This window comes from Marmota flaviventris, chromosome 3 (genome assembly GCF_047511675.1).
Source record: "Marmota flaviventris isolate mMarFla1 chromosome 3, mMarFla1.hap1, whole genome shotgun sequence".
NCBI classification, from domain to species: Eukaryota; Metazoa; Chordata; class Mammalia; order Rodentia; family Sciuridae; genus Marmota; species Marmota flaviventris.
The window spans coordinates 83,287,077-83,307,131 of NC_092500.1; the positions used below are offsets into that span (position 1 = coordinate 83,287,077).

General features: G+C 36.1%; 1 protein-coding gene and 1 pseudogene across 2 annotated transcripts in view; both read right to left on the reverse strand.

Annotated features, from left to right (window-relative positions):
- Positions 1-1,618: 1,618 nt before the first annotated feature.
- The window catches only part of Mrps35 (mitochondrial ribosomal protein S35), a 49,980-nt gene continuing 31,543 nt past the window's right edge, over positions 1,619-20,055 (reverse strand). For both annotated transcript variants that reach the window (XM_027934254.2, XM_027934255.2), the window contains one exon: positions 1,619-2,345. In XM_027934254.2, coding sequence (XP_027790055.2) covers positions 2,079-2,345 — 267 coding nt within the window. In that variant the 3' untranslated portion in view covers positions 1,619-2,078. The remainder of the gene's footprint in view (positions 2,346-20,055) is intronic.
- On the reverse strand, positions 18,557-19,393 carry LOC114091743 (S-formylglutathione hydrolase pseudogene; annotated as a pseudogene).

Genomic DNA, 20,055 nt, shown 5'->3' on the forward strand with positions numbered 1-20,055 from the left:
TTCTCTTCTGAAGCTTTTTGCATTGTCTCACGTGAGCTTTTAGGGAACACCACATCTAAATCAAACACTGTCCTCACTTCTGACACAAACTATAAGTTTGCAGGTGATTGCAAAACCACCCTCAGGTTAGAGAGTGGGGCACAATAGGGCATCCCTGTAATCAAAACAGCTCAGGAAGCTAAAGCAAGAGAATCTAAGTTCTAGATCAATCTCAGCAATTTAGCAATTAAGCCTTAAGCAACTCAGCAATTTAGCAACTAAGTCACTAAAATAAAAAATGAAAAGGGCTGGGGATATGGCCCAGTGGCAAAGCACTCCTGGGTTAAATCTCAAGTACAAAAAATTTTTTTTTCACTAGAAAAACTTAGCAGAATTCAATGAAAGTTATTACTTGCACAGTGTGGTTTATCATAGTGAAAGCACAGGTTAAAATCACCCACAAGAGAAGCATCCATCACACAGGTATACCTGACTAGATCACAGGGGTAGTTGATCTCAGGTGTTAGGTGGACTGACACTGTGTGACCCAAAACTCCCACCCTGAATTGTGAGTTTTATTTATTTTTTGGCATGGCTGGTCCCACCCTCAGATTCTTGGGGGCTGCCCCCCACCCTAAATAAAGATACTCCTCTCAGGTATGATGTAGATTGCCTACCAGAGGCAGAGAGCAAAGGCCAGATCTATCTTTGGCAAGATCAAATTCTTCATTGCATAGTACTATTCCCTCACCTTTCATCTGCACTGAATGATTACCCCAACTGATGCCTCCTGACATGATGGCAAATTATCACCCCCTCAGCTTTTACTGCTTTCAAAATATTTCCTTTTTCAACTCTGTCTGTATCTGTTTTCCTTTACACCACAGAATTTTAAATATGCTGACATATTTCTTCAGGTATGCTCTAACATGATTGAAAAAGTCATTTTTAACTGTCTTGCATTTCATTCACTGTCTGTATCCAATTGGAACACAACATACTGCTCATTCTTTTTTGTTGTTGTTGTTTGGTACTCCAGGCAACATTTTCATCCTTTTTATAACCTGTAGACTTTTGGTTTTACTACTACCAAATCACACTATCATTTTACAAATATTTTAGACAACTGGTTTGAAACTCCTTTTGACTTTCATTTATATTCTCTAATTCTGTTAGGCAAAATACATCTGTTAGGTAAATGCAATCTCAATAATTCCTTCATTGTGATTTAAATTAATCACCTGTTAACAACTTGGAAATGGTAAAAGTAACTTGTAATATACTGAGTTGGGGCTGCTGGTATATAGCTCCGTGGTACAGAGTGAGCTTAGCATGCAGGAGGCCCTGGGTTGAAACCCCAGCACAAAAACCAAAACCAAAACCAAACACTGAATTGACAAATGAATGGAATGTTTTTAAAAGCAGTTTTCATTTTGCCACTTACTCCAATGAAATTCAAGGCCCTAATCCTCATCTCGTTCTCGAGTTGTGGCATCCCTAACTGGGCCATCAGAGAGATGAATACCAGCTAATATCCACTTGTATTTTTCTGCTAGCTTGGGTTTGCCAAAATGAGCTCCAGAACATAGAAAGAGTTGAAATAACATGAAGAATCCTAAAAGGGAGAGATGGAACAAACTTTTAGATTAGAAAATACTTTAATTGAGGATCTGTTTCAACCCAGAATTGGTGATAATGTAGGGGCTGGTTCTGAGCCTAGCTTTTCAAATAACCAAAATCATCTTTCAAAAGCAATCAATAATGCCAATCTGAGGGGAAAGAAATGTGGCAGGTGACAAAATAATACTTAATATGAATATTAACACCTTTAATATTATATATGTAAGTATACAAATATTAAAGATGTTATACAGAAATAAAATCAAATTTAGAACCAGAGAAATCACAGAGATCTTCTGATTAGTCTAATAAACCCAGTGTATAAGCTTAGAAAACGTGGAAATAATCATTGCCATCATACATTAGAATGAAAGGAACAATTTTAACTCTGATGTAAAACAATGGTTTTTAAACATTTTCACTTTTATATCAAATTAGATATTGATTACATATATCATAAGGGTTTTCTATGTTGTAATTCATGCCAAATTTAATATTATTTTCACTGATTCTTTGTACTGAGAAAGGCTAATTTCATTTTCCCCCTCATTCTTAAGAGTAACAACAGATTTTTGGTAATCTTCAACTTCTTTAGTACCAAGAAGTTCTTCTTTATTTACTTCTGTGTTCTCAGCAGCTTTAATTTGAAGAAGTGTTTCCAGGATATTTTTTTCTGAGGCACTATTTTTCCATATATATTCTTCCATGTCTGCTTCAGTCTTATTTTTTTCCCATTCTTCAGTTTTCTAAAAGGAAAAAACAAAGAGTTCTCAATTCTGAGATTGTTATCAAAAGACAAAATATTTTTGTTTTGTTTTTTTAAATATTTAAAATTTTTTTTAGTTGTAGATGGACACCTATTTTATTTATTTTTACATGATGCTGAGGATTGAACCCAGGGCCTCTCACATGCTAGGCAAGCCCTAACTCTCTGTTTGTTTTAAGGTAAGAGAAGTTTGCAAAAGGTAGAGAGATCCAGGGGACACTTTGTACACTGATTGACCCCCTCATGAAGCACTGTTGTGACTACCTGGCCCAGCTTTAGGGCTGCATGCTCTATTCTAAGAACACCAGTCAGTCAAGCTGTTACCACTCATTTGCTCTATCTGCCTTGCAAATTTTACTTACAGAGCTATCCTATTTTCCAACAATTACAGAAAACTTTATTGTAGTTTCTATTCCCTTAATACATCAATATTTCACACTTCTGAGGTTAAAAATAATGAAGGTTGAGAGGAAACTGTATCTGATCTTTGTAACAGTCTTGTGGGAATGAAAGGGAAGGGCAATTACAATAAAAATTCAAAGTATATGTGCATGTCCATAAGCAATACATGGTTTTTATCAAAATGACTCTTTGTTTCCATAATGAAAACAAATTTGTTAGTATTTGTTTTTTTCTTAACAAAATTTATTACCATGTATTCTAGGGAATACTGGTAGGTTTTATGATATTATAATTCAAATTTGGGATTTGAATGGGAGATGTAACATTCTGCAAAAAAAACAAGCAATCTAGCTAATAAGTAATATGCCCTGGTTCAAAGAAATGCTGAACAGCCACATTCTTTCCAAATTAACACATACAAATATTCTAAGCTAATGACTATTGTAGAATCATCCCTATTCTGAGTAACAAGTTTAAAAGTAGTAAAATGTTACAAAAAAGGTGTGTAAGCCTGTCAGAAATACTATTCTACTTCAGAAAAATCCTACTGAAAGAACCCAACCTTGAGCAGGCAGAGCTTCAGGTCTCATCAGAACTGTGTTCTAAGACATGGGTACATAGTTTCCACCTATGCCAATCTCTCATCCTCATCCTCTCTATAGAAGCTCGAGAAAAGAGAAAAAAAGAGAAGCCATAAATAGATCACTAGACACCACTTAATCAGTAAACCCCTTTAGATTGCTGAGACCCAAGGAAGAGGTTCCCCCAACACAAACAGACCAGCAAGAAGAAAGCTTCCTTTGAATCCTTCAAGAGAAACTAATAAGATATAGGGTATCTTTTCTGGTCCCCAAATTCTTGTGCCAAAGTCTTAAGCATTCACAATTCCTGAATGTTTGCTTTGCAGTCCTAAATGAAATTTACAGATAGAAATAATTTTCCCAGCTTATGTTCTATAAAGCTCTTATTCCCTTTTTTAATCTGGTAGAAAGACTAGGCTTGACAGGAGGTGGGGTAGAGATAATGTGAAACTACTTCTTATTGTGCCCTTGCCCTAAAACCCTGTGGCAAATAATTTCTAACAAACTCCAAATTTGTACATTGAAAAAAAAAAAAAAAAAACTGGCAAAATTATCAGACCTAACCTATTTTTAAAAAATATTTTTTAGTTGTTGATGGACCTTTATTTTATTTATGTGTATGTGGTACTGAGAATCAAACCCAGTGCCTCACACATGCTGGGCAAGCACTGTAACACTGAGCCACAACCCCAGCCCCCAACCTAATTTTTATTGCAATTTTAGGAGAAAGAATAAATGACAGACCCTTAAAAAAATTGAATGCCCTAAATTAAACATCATATACTCATTGAAATGCTTTAGATATTTTAAGAAAACATCATGATTGTTTCATAATTCTAACTTAGGGGTAAAGCATACTTAATTGAGGATACCAACAAATATATTTTACAAAACATTAAGTAAAATTGTTACTCCATCTCATTCCTGACTGGTAGAAGACAAGCAATTAAGAGACTTAATTATTTAAAACATTCTAAGTTCCAAGTTTGAAGACAACTTATGTAACTAAGGGAGACCTTATCTCAAAATAAAAAATAAAAGAGTGAGGGGTGTAACTCAATGGTAGAGTATCACTAGGTTCAACCCTCAGTACTGAAAAAAAAATTTAAGTTTCATCCATGTTTTATCTGGACTTTCTAAAATGCTTTCAATAGATACTTATTGAAAAAATATCTATTGAAGAAGTGATAAAAGGTAAATCCACTAATAATTTCTAGAATTTCATTTATCTTCGCCTTACATTTGGTATATACATGGTGGTTTACCACAGTATTTCTCAGGTATGCCATATTGATTCCCTCAGCCCTCAGGGAGGCCATGTAAGCCTGGAGTTTCAGAAGTAGTGTCATACATTCTCTTCCCTCATTTACCTAGATAAGAAATTTTCTAAAAAATAAAATAAGTAAATATATATATTTACAAAAAAAAAAAATCCACAAAATTCACTCAATAAAAACTGACCTATACATTTGATTCTTTAAAAAAAAAAAAAAAAAAAGAAATTTTCTTGCCTTCTTTTCTCTCTTTTTGTGGTGTTGGGGAGTCAAACCCAGGGCTTTGTGCATGCTAGGCAAGTATTCTACCACTGAGCCACATCCCCAGTTCCAGTAGAGGATTTTCTATGTGCATAATGACATGAAAAGGTAAGAAAACCTTGCCTACAGGATAATGTATGCTTACAAGAGAAAAATCACTATGTTCTAAACAGTTACTGGTAGGTAAAATGAACTAACATTCTGTAAAAGGCATGGCTCTCACTAATCTTGTTATCAATATACTGCAGCACTGGGCTTCAGCTGCAAGCTGAACAAAATTCACATTTTCTACATATTCTAGCTTTAGAATTCAAATTGTACAGCTGAATATAAAGTCCAAGATATCAATAGTAATAACCCAACAAACTGAATATTTCCTATCACCAGTATCTCAAATGCTTATATATATTAACTATTTCACATAATTCTTATACAGACCTACTAGGAGATTTTAACATCTCTACAGAAAAGAAAACTAAATATTATAAAAATTAAATAGAGAGCTACAATCTCTTAGAGAGTTTTACATACCAGGATGTGTTGTATTCTAGGAAGTAACATAGTGCACATACCATATATTTAGCAACTCTTTTAGAAAGATTCTATAGCAGTACCTACTGATCTAACACATTTACTCTATCTGCAGCAAGATATGCGAATATTCACATTACATGGAATAAATAAAATATATCAATAGCTGGGCACACTGGCATGTACTCATTGTCCCAGCAACTCAAGAGGCTGAGGCAAGAAAAAAATGCCTGTGAGTCCAGAAGTTTGAGGCCAGCCTGGGGCAACATTATATAACCCCATCTTAAAAAAATAAATAACATAAATAGCTTCTTATCCATTCAGATCACATTTTTTTCCCACCAAATGAGACATGAAAAGACTATCCATTTCTAAAGCTTTTTGGGTTTCAGAGTTACAGAGGTTTGCATATCTGTAATGGGGTCAACATCAAATAGGAAGGTGATATAAAACAATATTTAACATGGGCTTCGGTGTTTCTCAGGCCTCAATTTAAATCCTAGCTGCATCTCTAATTTCATAGGGCTGTTCTAAGCATTAAAAGAGGTCAAGGATTTCCCTGTACTAGGAGCACCTGCTCATAGTAAACACTATATAAATGTTTGCTGTTAATAACGTAACTTCAAAGAAGAGTAGAGTTCAAACCTAGGTACCTATGCCATGGGTTTGGGAAGGAATACTTAGGGATGATGGCAGGGGGCATTTTTACAAAACTTTTGGAAAATGTCTTCAAAGTGAATGTGACCTGTACCACCATCAAGCAATAAACTCAAACTTTAAAGGTAAATACGAACACAGTTGCCTCAAATGTTTTACCATGTTATCCCTATTCACAAAAATCAAATGATTGATATTTATAAAACTGGATAAAATAAACAGAAATAAGAAGTCTGCTCTTCTCTGTCACAATCTAAAGGTGATACTTTTTTTCCCTCTAGTGCTAGGGATTGAACCCAAGGCCTTGTGCATGCTATCTAATGGAAGAGAAATGAGTAGTTTGGGAGGTTTGAGCTATTAGCCAGGGCTTGTGTGATAGATTAGAATTTGAGAAGCCACAAACATAACTGGTTTTAGTTCTGAAGCTATAAATAGGAAACTAGGGCACCAGGGCTTCTAAAAAACAAAGTGTAATGTCCCATGATCTCACAGTATTTAGGAGACAGTCCTGCTAGAGGGAGGAGGTCCTTTTACAAATACTCAACAAATCTCCCTCTCAAGATGCACTAGATTTTGAGGCTGCAAGGGGCAAGCAGTTACCAGACTAAGCACAAAACTTTTGAAGGGTGTAAGTAATGCCTCAGCACTCTTTCAGTGATGTGAACTCAGACTCACCAAGTTCCCAAACAAAAGCCAGGAAGGCTATGCCTGAGGAAAATGAAGAAACCAACAGTGAACTCAATCTTACAAGAACTACAACCAGTCCTAACCCAAGTCAATCATGAATGTATTAAATAAAACCCTGACCCTGTCTGCTTAAGAGAAAAACCAGGAATCCCTTTTGTTGGACAATACCAACTGGAGCTTTACGGATCTCTTAAGACACAATGGTGGGAGAACGGGCTCAGTGGCCCGCCAGCGGGGTAGACAGACCACCCCAATTGGAGGAGGGGCCCAGCCGCCACCTGCACCTGCGCGGTAGACAGACCTCCCCAGCTGGAGGAGCCCAGCCTCCCGCCAGTGCGATAGACACCACTCCAACTGGAGGAGGGGCCCTGCCGCCCGCCCGTGCGGTCACCTGACCGAACTCTTGACAAACATAAGGTTTCCCCAACACCCCCACCTCATCAAACACCTTATGAGAAAAACTGATGGAACTCATCTTGGAAAATCCCACCAACCCTTAAAACCCACCAACCGGTTGATGTGGCTACCAGTGCGGTTCTGCAGTGGAGCAGGCACCTGGTTTACATCTAAGAGAATAAGAGTAGAGAGGCCACAGGTGGAAGCTCAAGTCCTCACCACCATCCTGAACCCAGAGACTCAAGCTAGGAATAGACAAAGCCACCAACTGGAAGAAATGAAAACAGAGTTCTGCGAGACATTTTTTTTCTTTCTTTTTGTCTCTTCTCTCTCTTTTCAGCCATTCACCCAGTCTCCTCTACCCTCCCCCCTCGGGTCCTCGCAACCTCAACATATGTGAAACTAAAAATTGTGCACGAAAAAGGTCTTTAACAACTGGATCAGCAGAATAATATACTATAGAAGAATTGCATATGCCCCACTTCCCTCCCCCGTTTTTATTTCTTTTCTTTTTTCTCGTATTTTCTTTTTCCCACTCTCTTTTTTCTCTTCATTTCCTTGTTATTTGTTTTCCTCCCTCTTACTCCCTCTATCCCACTTGCAACCCCCTAAATTTTATTATTTATAAGTAGGGTAATCTTATAAATACAGATAGGAATTTGAATCTACACATTCTTCCATAAATTACCCATCTATTAGTTAGAGCTTTCCAAAGTTACTAAGTTAGATTAACCCCATACCCTCACTCCTTTCCCCATAAACATAACATCCTACACCTGAAATTCAGTTTTCTTCAAGCTACAAGAAACAGTATGCCTTTCATGAAACTAATGATTATATTTGTAAACGATAATCGAAACCAACAGTTGTAGACATAGAGTCTAGCTATAAATGTAGTAATAAGGAAAGGAAAACGTGTGCTTACATGATGTACTATTGATACTGAGAACTGTTAACATTGTCTTTCTCCACAAAAGAGAGACTTTGCAACTATACAAGAGCAATATAAATATATAAGGGGAAAATTCAATAACACAACAGTTTTACAAGCAGAAAGAAACGCAAGCAATATGAAAAGACAAGGAAAGAAAGGACCACAAGCAATGCAGGTCAACTCAACTTTAGAAGAGGTAATATCTGCAGCAGGTGGAATGTCAGATAAAGAATTCAGGATATACATGCTTCAGATGATCTGGAGTCTCAAGGAAGACATTAGGCAGCAAAATCAGACAATGAAAGATCACTTCGACAATGAATTACATAAACAAATCCAAGAAGCAAAAGATCAACTATACAGGGAGGTAGAGGTTATAAAAAACAAACAGAAATCATAGAAATGCAGGAAGCAATAAACCAAATTAAAAACTCAAATGAGAGTACTACCAGCAGAGTAGAACACTTAGAAGATAGAACATCAGACAATGAAGACAAAGTATTTCAACTTGAAAAGAACATAGACAGCTCAAAGAGACTGTTAAGAAACCATGAGCAGAACATCCAAGAAATACGGGATAACATAAAGAGACCAAACTTAAGAGTTATTGGGATACAGGAAGGTATAGAGGTCCAAACCAAAGGAATGAACAATCTATTCAACGAAATAATACGAGAAAACTTCCCAGACTTTGAAGAATGAAACAGAATCCCAAATCCTAGAAGCCTACAGGACGCCGAATGTGCAAAATCACAAGAGATCCACACCAAGACACATTATAATGAAGATGCCCAACATACAGAACAAGGAGAGAATTTTAAAAGCAACAAGAGAAAGGAAGCAGATTACATTTAGGGGTAAACCAATCAGGATAACAGCTGATCTTTCAACACAGACACTGAAAGCCAGAAGATCCTGGAACAACATATTTCAAACGCTGAAAGAAAATGGGTTCCAACCAAGAATTGTGTATCCAGCGAAATTAAGCTTCAGGATGGAAGGTGAAATTAAAACCTTCCACGATAAACAAAAGTTAAAAGAATTTACAGCTAGAAAACCAGCTCTTCAAAACATCCTTGGCAAAACATTACAGGAAGAGGAAATGGAAAATAACAATGAAAACCAACAGCGGGAGGTAGTACAGTAAAGGGAAAAATAATCAAAGAGGAAAAACAAACCATGTTAAGTAACATAAATAAACAAATATGGCTGGAAAAACAATACATAACTCAATAGTAACCCTAAATGTTAATGGCTTAAACTCACCAATCAAGAGACACAGGTAGTAGACTGGATCAAAAAAAAAAAGATCCACAAATATGATGCCTACAGGAGATGTATTTGATAGGAAAAGACATACATAGACTGAAGGTGAAGGGTTGGGAAAAATCATATCACTCATATGGACCTCGGAAACAAGCAGGAGTGTCCATACTCATATCAAATAAAATAGATTTCAAGCCAAAGTTAATCAAAAGGGATAAAGAGGGACACTACATACTGCTCAAGGGAACCATACACCAACTAGACATAACAATCATAAATATATATGCCCCAAACAATGGTGCAGCTATGTTCATCAAACAAACTCTTCTCAAGCTCAAGAGTCTAATAGATCACCATACAATAATTATGGGAGACTTCAACACACCTCTCTTACCCCTGGACAGATCTTCCAAACAAAAGTTGAATAAAGAAACTACAGAACTCAATAATACAATTAATAACCTAGACTTAATTGACATATATAGAATATACCACCCAACATCAAGCAGTTACACTTTTTTCTCAGCAGCACATGGATCCTTCTCAAAAATAGATCATATATTATGTCACAGGGCAACTCTTAGAAATTATAAAGGAGTAGAGATAATACCATGCATCCCATCTGATCATAATGGAATGAAACTGGAAATCAACGATAAAAGAAGGAAGGAAAAATCATGCATCACTTGGAGAATGAACAATAGGTTACTGAATGATCAATGGGTTATAGAAGATATCAAGGAGGAATTTAAAAAATTCTTAGAGATAAATGAAAACACAGATACAACATATCGGAATCTATGGGACACAATGAAAGGAGTTCTAAGAGGAAAATTCATTGCTTGGAGTTCATTCCTTAAAAAAAGAAAAAAACAACAAATAAATGATCTCACACTTCATCTCAAAACCCTAGAAAAAGAAGAGCAAACCAACAGCAAAAGTAGTAGAAGGCAAGAAATAATAAAAATCAGAGCTGAAATCAATGAAATCGAAACAAAAGAAACAATTGAAAAAATTGACAAAACTAAAAGTTGGTTCGTTGAAAAAATAAATAAGATCGACACACCCTTAGCCATGCTAACGAAGAGAAGAAGAGAGAGAACTCAAATTACTAGCATACAGGATGAAAAAGGCAATATCACAACAGACACTTCAGAAATACAGAAGATAATTAGAAATTATTTTGAATCCTTATACTCCAATAAATTAGAAGATAGTGAAGGCATCGATAAATTTCTTAAGTCATATGATCTGATTGAGTCAGGAGGATATACACAACCTAAACAGACCAATATCAATTGAGGAAATAGAAGAAGCCATCAAAAGAATACCAACTAAGAAAAGCCCAGGACCGGATGGGTATACAGCAGAGTTTTACAAAACTTTTAAAGAAGAACTAATACCAATACTTTTCAAGCTATTTCGGGAAATAGAAAAAGAGGGAGAACTTCCAAATTCATTCTACGAGGCCAACATCACTCTGATTCCTAAACCAGACAAAGACACTTCAAAGAAAGAAAACTACAGACCAATATCTCTAATGAACATAGATGCAAAAATTCTCAATAAAATTCTGGCAAATCGGATACAGAAACATATCAAAAAGATCGTGCATCATGATCAAGTAGGATTCATCCCTGGGATGCAAGGTTGGTTCAATATATGGAAATCAATAAATGTTATTCACCACATCAACAGACTTAAAGATAAGAACCATATGATCATCTTGATAGATGCAGAAAAAGTACAGCATCCCTTTATGTTCAAAACTCTAGAAAAACTAGGGATAACAGGAATATACCTCAATATTGTAAAAGCTATCTATGCTAAGCCTCAGGCTAGCATCATTCTGAACGGAGAATGCCCTCTCTCACCACTTCTGTTCAACATAGTTCTCGAAACACTGGCCAGAGCAATTAGACAGACGAAAGAAATTAAAGGCATAAAAATAGGAAAAGAAGAACTTAAATTATCACTATTTGCAGGTGACATGATTCTATACCTAGCAGACCCAAAGGGTCTACAAAAAACTACTAGAGCTAATAAATGAATTCAGCAAAGTGGCAGGATATAAAATCAACACGCATAAATCAAAGGCATTCCTGTATATCAGCGATAAATCCTCTGAAATGGAAATGAGGACAACCACTCCATTCACAATATCCTCAAAAAAAATAAAATACTTGGGAATCAACCTAACAAAAGAGGTGAAAGACTTATACAATGAAAACTACAGAACCCTAAAGAGAGAAATAGAAGAAGATCTTAGAAGATGGAAAAATATACCCTGTTCATGGATAGGCAGAACTAAAATAATCAAAACGGCGATATTACCAAAAGTTCTCTATAGGTTTAATGCAATGCCAATCAAAATCCCAATGACATTTCTTGTAGAAATAGATAAAGCAATCATGAAATTCATATGGAAAAATAAAAGACCCAGAATAGCAAAAACAATTCTAAGCAGGAAGTGTGAATCAGGCGGTATAGCGATACCAGACTTCAAACTATACTACAGAGCAATAGTAACAAAAACAGCATGGTACTGGTACCAAAACAGGCGGGTGGACCGTACAGAATAGAGGACACAGAGACCAATCCACAAAATTACAATTATCTTATATTTGATAAAGGGGCTAAAAGCATGCAATGGAGGAAGGATAGCATCTTCAACAAATGGTGCTGGGTAAACTGGAAATCCATATGCAACAAAATGAAACTGAATCTCTTTCTCTTGCCATGCACAAAAGTTAACTCAAAATGGATCAATGAGCTTGATATCAACTCAGAGACTCTGCGTCTGATAGAAGAAAAAGTTGGTTCCGATCTACATATTGTAGGGTCGGGCTCCAAATTCCTTAATAGGACATCCATAGCACAAGAGTTAATAACTAGAATCAACAAATGGGACTTACTCAAACTAAAAAGTTTTTTCTCAGCAAGAGAAAGAATAAGAGAGGTAAATAGGGAGCCTACATCATGGGAACAAATTTTTACTCCTCACACTTCAGATAGAACCCTAATATCCAGAGTATACAATGAACTCAAAAAATTAAACAATAAGAAAACAAATAACCCAATCAACAAATGGGCCAAGGACCTCAACAGACACTTCTCAGAGGAGGACACACAATCAATCAACAAGTACATGAAAAAATGCTCACCATCTCTAGCAGTCAGAGAAATGCAAATCAAAACCACCCTAAGATACCATCTCACTCCAGTAAGATTGGCAGCCATTATGAAGTCAAACAACAACAAGTGCTGGCAAGGATGTGGGGAAAAGGGTACACTTGTACATTGCTGGTGGGACTGCAAATTGGTGCGGCCAATTTGGAAAGCAGTATGGAGATTTCTTGGAAAGCTGGGAATGGAACCACCATTTGACCCAGCTATCCCCCTTCTCGGTCTATTCCCTAAAGACCTAAAAAAAAGCATACTACAGAGACACTGCTACATCGATGTTCATAGCAGCACAATTCACAATAGCTAGACTGTGGAACCAACCTAGATGCCCTTCAATTGATGAATGGATAAAAAAAATTGTGGCATTTATACACAATGGAGTATTACTCTGCACTAAAAAATGACAAAATCATGAAATTTGCAGGGAAATGGATGGCATTAGAGCAGATTATGCTAAGTGAAGCTAGCCAATCCCTAAAAACAAATGCCAAATGTCTTCTTTGATATAAGGAGAGCAACTAAGAACAGAGTAGGGAGGAAGAGCATGAGAAGAAGATTAACATTAAACAGGGACAAGAGGTGAGAGGGAAAGGGAGAGAGAAGGGTAATTGCATGGAAATGGAAGGAGACCCTCATTGTTATACAAAATTACATACAAGAGGAAGTGAGGGGAATGGGGAAAAAAAACAAGGGGGAGAAATGAATTACAGTAGAGGGGGTAGAGAGAGAAGATGGGAGGGGAGGGGAGGGGGGATAGTAGAGGGTAGGAAAGGCAGCAGAATACAACATACACTAGTATGGCAATATGTAAAACAGTGGATGTGTAACTGATGTGATTCTGCAATCTGTATACGGGTTAAAAATGGGAGTTCATAACCCACTTGAATCAAATGTGTGAAATATGATATGTCAAGAACTATGTAATGTTTTGAACAACCAATAATAAAAATTAAAAAAAAAAGACACAATGGCAGCCGTACAATAAATAACTATTTAAAGAGAAGAAACATGTCATTAATAAATAATAAATTTAACTTATTAGATGTCATTAATAAATAGCTATGCATGGTTAGTGTGTGAAAGCATTCCCAACTACTCAGGAGACTCAGACAGGAGGAACACAAGTTCAAGCCAGCCTGGGCAACTTAGTGAGACCCTGTCTCAAAATATTTTTTAAAAGTGGGGGCTGGGTATGTAGTTCAGTTGTACAGTGTGCCTGGAATCAATGCCCAGAACCACAATTAAAAAATAAATAAATAATAAAGCCCAGTACTAAGTATGGTTGGAATATATTAATTTTAAAGCATAAGCATACTGTTTATGCTTTAAAATTAATATATAAAATTAATAAATTATTGGGGACAATTAAAATTCCATTGTAAGTTAAAGTTGATCATCATTCAGGCAAAGAATTCAATTATATTACAGACACCTATTTTAATGTTCCAATCACTAAACATTTATGTTCACAATTTAATCTAAAAGTATGTATATAATACACAGTTTCTCTTTTCCTCCCTGCCTGCAATGAGAAAACCTGCCTGACCACAAACCTAGAAGCAGCAACTTTCCATTCCATGTGATCCTGTTTTCTTTTCCAGTTGGCTCAATTATCATTTACTCATTCATTCAATAATTTTTACTGCCTAATTACCATGCCAGACACTGTACTCTCCTGGATCTGCCAGTCTAATGAGAAACCTGAAGTTGAATAGGAGCCAGTCAAAGTTTGTAATCCCAGTGGAGGAAAAGTATCCACAAAGGCCTTGGAGCTGGAAAGAGCTTAGCACATTCAAGGAAGTGAAAGAAAGCCAATGAGGGGATGAGGACAAATGACTATTACGATACTTACCACATGCCAACCATTATTTTCAGTCCCTTAAATGCATTAACCAGTTGAATTCTCACACAATCCTATGAGTTCGTGATATTATCATCTGCTTTACAGACCAGGAAACTAAAGTCCAGAGCAATTAAATAATTTGCCCCAAACCACACTGTTTGTTAGTGGTAGAACAACATGTTCTAAGGAGGAACACAGAGACATGGTAAAAAGATTATCAAAAGAACACAAGAATAACTTAATCTAAACCTATCATCTTTTCCCCCTTTTAAATAAAAATTTAATAAAAAGAAAAGCATACACAGCTAATTGATGTAATGGTCAGTATATTCTCAAGCTACAGTAGGCAAAAAAGTATCTGCTTCATTAAACATACAAATTTATCACCTCCTAACATTTTATTTACAACTCCCTTTGCTTGTAGCATGAATCATAGTAATATTCCACAACTTATGATTACAAGCAAAGTATTGTATTATATGAGGGAAAACAGCTTAATGATTTAAAAAATTGCAAGGAACTTTAAAATCATAAAAAAAACAGGGAGAGGTGAATATTCATAATGGATGAAAAGTGAAAAAAAAAAAAATCCTGCTGTCAATTCTTTCAGCTACCAAAGCCAAATTTTAACTGAATGTCACAGAAATCAATTCAATTTAGATCAGTCTTTAAAAACTGACTGAATGCTAACACGCCAGATACTATACTAGATGATGAGAAAATAAAGATGAATGAACTATACAGTCTTTACCCTCAGTAATCACAAACTCTAATGGAGTGAGGTGGACATGTATACAGGCAATTACCATAAAAGTGATAAAACTAATGCTAACTTGAGGAAGGAAAAAGGAGTGGCAGGAAAAAAAAGAGAGTTTACATTTGGGGAGTATTAAAAGATTCGTATGAATTTGCAAAACTGATCAAATGCAAAAAAGGATAAGACAATAATACTTGAAAAATTGAGAGAATTTTGTATCATGGCTTAGGTACAGGGTGTATTAAACCTACATTTCCTAAGTAACTGGTAATGAAGTAGCAAATTACTGCCAATGATATGCTACAGTTTAGACTTTATCGTAGGAAATGGGAAAACATTGAAGGGTTTTATAAAACAATGTGATACAACAGATTTGGGGGATTTTTCCTTTTCTTTCTTTTTTTACAATAGTTACCCTAACTGTAATACAGAAAGTGACTAAGACAGGAACTCAATTAGAAGGCTCTTACAATTATTCAGGTGAAAGATGATAAAGATTATTCTGGAGTAATAGCAGTGAGGATGAAGAGGAGAAAATAGTTTTAGCAGGTATTTAAAAGCAAAAACTGAAAAAAAAATTGTTAACAGATATAGGGGAGAGGAAAGAAGACAGTATAACTCTCAGACTTTTGACTTCAGCCACTGCATGGAAAAGATGAACAAGGGGTTTTTCTTAAAGATTTTTACATATATAGGCTTTTGAGAGTCAGAAGTTAAACAAGGTCATGGCTGAAGGCAACAAGATTTGAGGTGCATATGTGCATCACCTTCAGCGTATCACCATCCCTGCTTTCTACAACAAATCTAAACTCCTAAGTGTGTGACAGACAAATCCCTTCACTTTCTTGCCTACTCCTGGCATTCTAACTCCCACCAGACATCATCAGCTTTGATACTCCTTGCAAATACAAAAACTGTCTCAAAAGGAGGTGGGTGGTGGCACTAGCTGGGCATGGTGGCGCATGCCTGTAATCTCGGCGGCTTAGGAAACTGAGGCAGGAAGATTGTGAGTTCAAAGCCAGCCTCAGCAAAAGTGAGGTGCTAAGCAACTCAGTGAGACCCTGTCTCTAAATAAAATACAAAATAGGGCTGGAGATGTGGCTCAGTGGTCGAGTGCCCCTGAGTTCAACCCTGGTACCCACCCCCCCCCCCCCAAAAAAAAAGAGGCCAAATTTCTAATCAGTTTCCTTATTAACGTTCAAAGACTAAGGGGAAACAATGTGTATAGTGCTATTTCATTCTTCTAGGTAAAAGGACCAACTCCTCTAAAGAGAACTTTAGCTGGCTCTCTCCAAAACTCCCAGTGGTATGTTTAACAAACCCTAAATTCTGTCTCTGAGCTCTCCTTTCCAAGTCTCTTTGTCATAAGAAAAACAATTCATTTAAAAAAAGATAGGAAGTCATTCATAACCAGGGTTCAGCATCAGAATTAGCTGTGGAGCCTCTAAGCTACACTCGTGGCTACAGTCTGATTCTGTGGAGCCCAGGTGTCTATAGTTTAAGAAGGTTCACAGTTGAGACAGATCTTACCCCAGCTGAAAACAGGTTGCAGAGATCAGTGAATTTTCAATCAGTCAATTGCTAATTTTGAGAAGACAGCAATCTACTAGCCAAAGTCAGCTTTGATTTTATCTGTTATTACCTAATATTCAAAACTAAATATGATACTATGCAAAGAATATGAAACTCTGAAGTTGTAGTTCAGGTCTGGGTTCCTCTGTTAATAAGTTCCTGTGATCTTGGGCAAAGTACCTGACCTCTTCTCTATGTCTGAATTCCTCAATGTAAAAATGAAGAAGTTGTAATAAGATAAATTATTTGATTCTTAATCTTCAAATTTAATCCTAATTTAAAATGGGTGGCCACACTAAACACTTTGTGTTAAAAAAAAAAAAAAAGACATTTTACATTGAAAAAACTTTTAAGAAAGGAATAATTCTTCTCCTGACCCTTAGGGTTCCTCCCCACCCCTCTTTTCCATGCAGTATCAGGAACTAAACCCAGAGCTTTGTGCATACCAACAAACATTCAACCACTGAGCTATATCCCTATCCCTTTATAATTTATTTTTTCTCTTTTTATAGCTCTACTGAGACAAAATTGAAGTACAATAAAATGTACATATTTGAGGTATGCAATTTGATCAGTTTTGACACACATGTAACCAATACAATCACTATAAAAAGCATTTCCATTGTTTTCTTTTAAAATTTAAAATTATGCAGACTGTTTTTCATGCATGATTTATGACATTAGAAATCAACCACCTTAAGATATATAGAACCTCTCCCCCACATATCAACTACTTCAAAATTAAATTCACATTTATAAACACAGGTGAAGGAAGAAAGCACAAGAAAAGTAAATAAAAAGTGCTTTGAACTAAGTGATAATAAAAGCTTAAAATATCAGAATCTCTGGGATGAAGCAGTACTCAGATGAACATTTAAACTGAAAAGTACCTGTATCAGAAAGAAGCTAGATTAACAATCAGATTATTTTCTAATTAGGTAGTAGGAAGGAAAAATTAAGAGTAGAAACAGAAATGTATGAAATAAAGAAGAAATAATACAGCTAAAAATTGATAAAAATGAAAGAAGTCTAATCAAGAAAAAGCAAGATCACAAAAATATCAGTGGAAAGGGAGCTATCAAAATAACCCTACTGACAATAAAAATATATTAAAGTACTACAATTGCATGCTAACATACGAGATAACTTACATAACATAGTCTGTATTAAAGAAGGACCCATGTGCTGCTGAGAAGAAAGTGTATTCAGTCATTGATGGATGAAATATTCTATATATGTCTGTAAAGTCTAAATTATCTAAATTATCCATTGTATTTTTTAGTTCTATAGCTTCCTTAATTAGTTTTTGTTTGGAGGGTCTATCCAGTGGTGACAGAGGCATGTCAAAATTACCCGATATTATTGTGTTGTGATCTATTTGATTCTTAAAACTGAGAAGGGTTTGATGTACATAGATGCCTCATGGTTTGAGGCATAAATATTTACAATTGTCATGTCTTGTTGATATGTTCCCTTAAAAAGTGTCCTTCTTTGTCCCTTTTGATTAACTTTCACTTGAAGTCCACTTTATCTGATATGAGGGTAGAAACTCTTGCTTGTTTACGATATCCTTATGAAAGATGTTTTTTCCCTCATCCTTTTACCTTCAGTTTGTGGATGTCTTTGCCTATGAGGTGAGTCTCTTGGAGACAGCATATTGTTGGGTCATGTTTTCAAATCCAATTTGCCAGTCTATGACTTTTTTTTTAATATATATATTTATTTAGGTGATTCAATTGTTCAATGAAGTTCCTTTAGAGTTATGAAATCCAATGTTTTGAAATATTTTCCCTCAGCAATTCTAATTTTTATAATCTTGAAGAGACTCCCTTATTAGAAGTTTTTCATGCAGTCAGGTATTTTGCATGATGTCTGATGTGATCAGCAACAAAGGTTGCAATGAAGTGGTAGCTATGATCATAACCCTCCTCTAATCTAAAAACAATAGGGATTTTCTTTTCTGCATAGGCAGAAATGTTTAAGGAATAGCTATCCATCTAGAAGAAACCAGTCATCTTTCCCTTGACCAATTAGTATGCCCAGCTGAGAATCTGGATAGAACTTCACAAGATGGGTCACATCACATGCCTTCCATTTATTTTGACCTGTTCCCAAATAACCACTAAAGGCTTTTTTTGCCCCAAGGACAGAGCACTGGGTTGCAAATTGGAGCAAATGCTGACACAGACGTGTATTTTCCAGGATTTTTCAAAGCACAAATCAGAGTTCCACGGCCTCCCATAGAGTAGCCAAAAATAGACATCCTTTGGGGATCCACTGGAAAATTGGCATCTATGAGTTGGGGAAGCTCCTCTGTTACTTAAGAGTACATTCTGTTATTAGTCTTCCAAGGATCTTTGGTGACATTCACATAAAACCCAGCACCAGTGCCAATTCCCAGCTCTCATCTTCTCCTTTAATATTGTAGCCTCAAGGTCTGGTATCTGAAGCAATGACCACAAGATTGTGTTTTGAGGCAGCTTGATGGTAACCAGATTTTGATATAAAATTTTGTTCTATGCAAGTGAAACCAGACACCCAATACAGTGCAGGGCATTTTCCACTTTCTGCCTTCAATGGTGAGTAGATTTCATTTTGCAGTTCAGCTCAACACTGTAATGTTCAAATACTTTCTGCAATCCCCCAAAGCACTTGTTGCTAGATATCTGTTTGAATGCCATTCTTTTCCTGTCCAATTGCAACTTGCTTTTTTGTCTGCAGCAAAGGGCTGAGGATCCTATGGTTGTAGCAGGGTTGGTGGTGGGGACAGAAGAGGCGGCTGGAAGGGGAGGGTGGGCCTCAACATGGCCACCAGGGACAACCCCAGCTCTGCCCACCCAGTCTATGTCTTTTGATTGGTGGGTTTAGGCCATTTAAATTCAATGTTATTATTGAGAAATGACTTTTATTCTCTTCCATTTTGATTTATTTCTGGCTTTTACTTTGAATTAGTTTTCCTTTGACTATTCTTCCAATGTTAGTTCCTCCTTTTGCTGGTTTTCACTTTTTTTAAAAAAAAATTCTTCTTCATGAAATATTTTATTGAGAATGTTTTGTAGTACAGGCTTTCTAGTTGTGAATTCTTTTAACTTTTGTTTATTATGGAAGATTTTTATTTCATCATCAATTCTAAAGCTTAATTTTGCTGGACGTAGTAGTCTCAGCTGGCATCCATTTTCTTTCAGAGCTTGGTATATATTATTCCAAGACCTTCTAGCTCTGAGGGTCTGGGTTGAGAAGTCAGCTGAGATCCAAATTGTTTTCCCTCTAAACGTTACCTGCTGTTTTTCTCTGGCTGCCTTTAAAATTCTATCCTTATTCTGTATGTTAAGCATTTTCATAA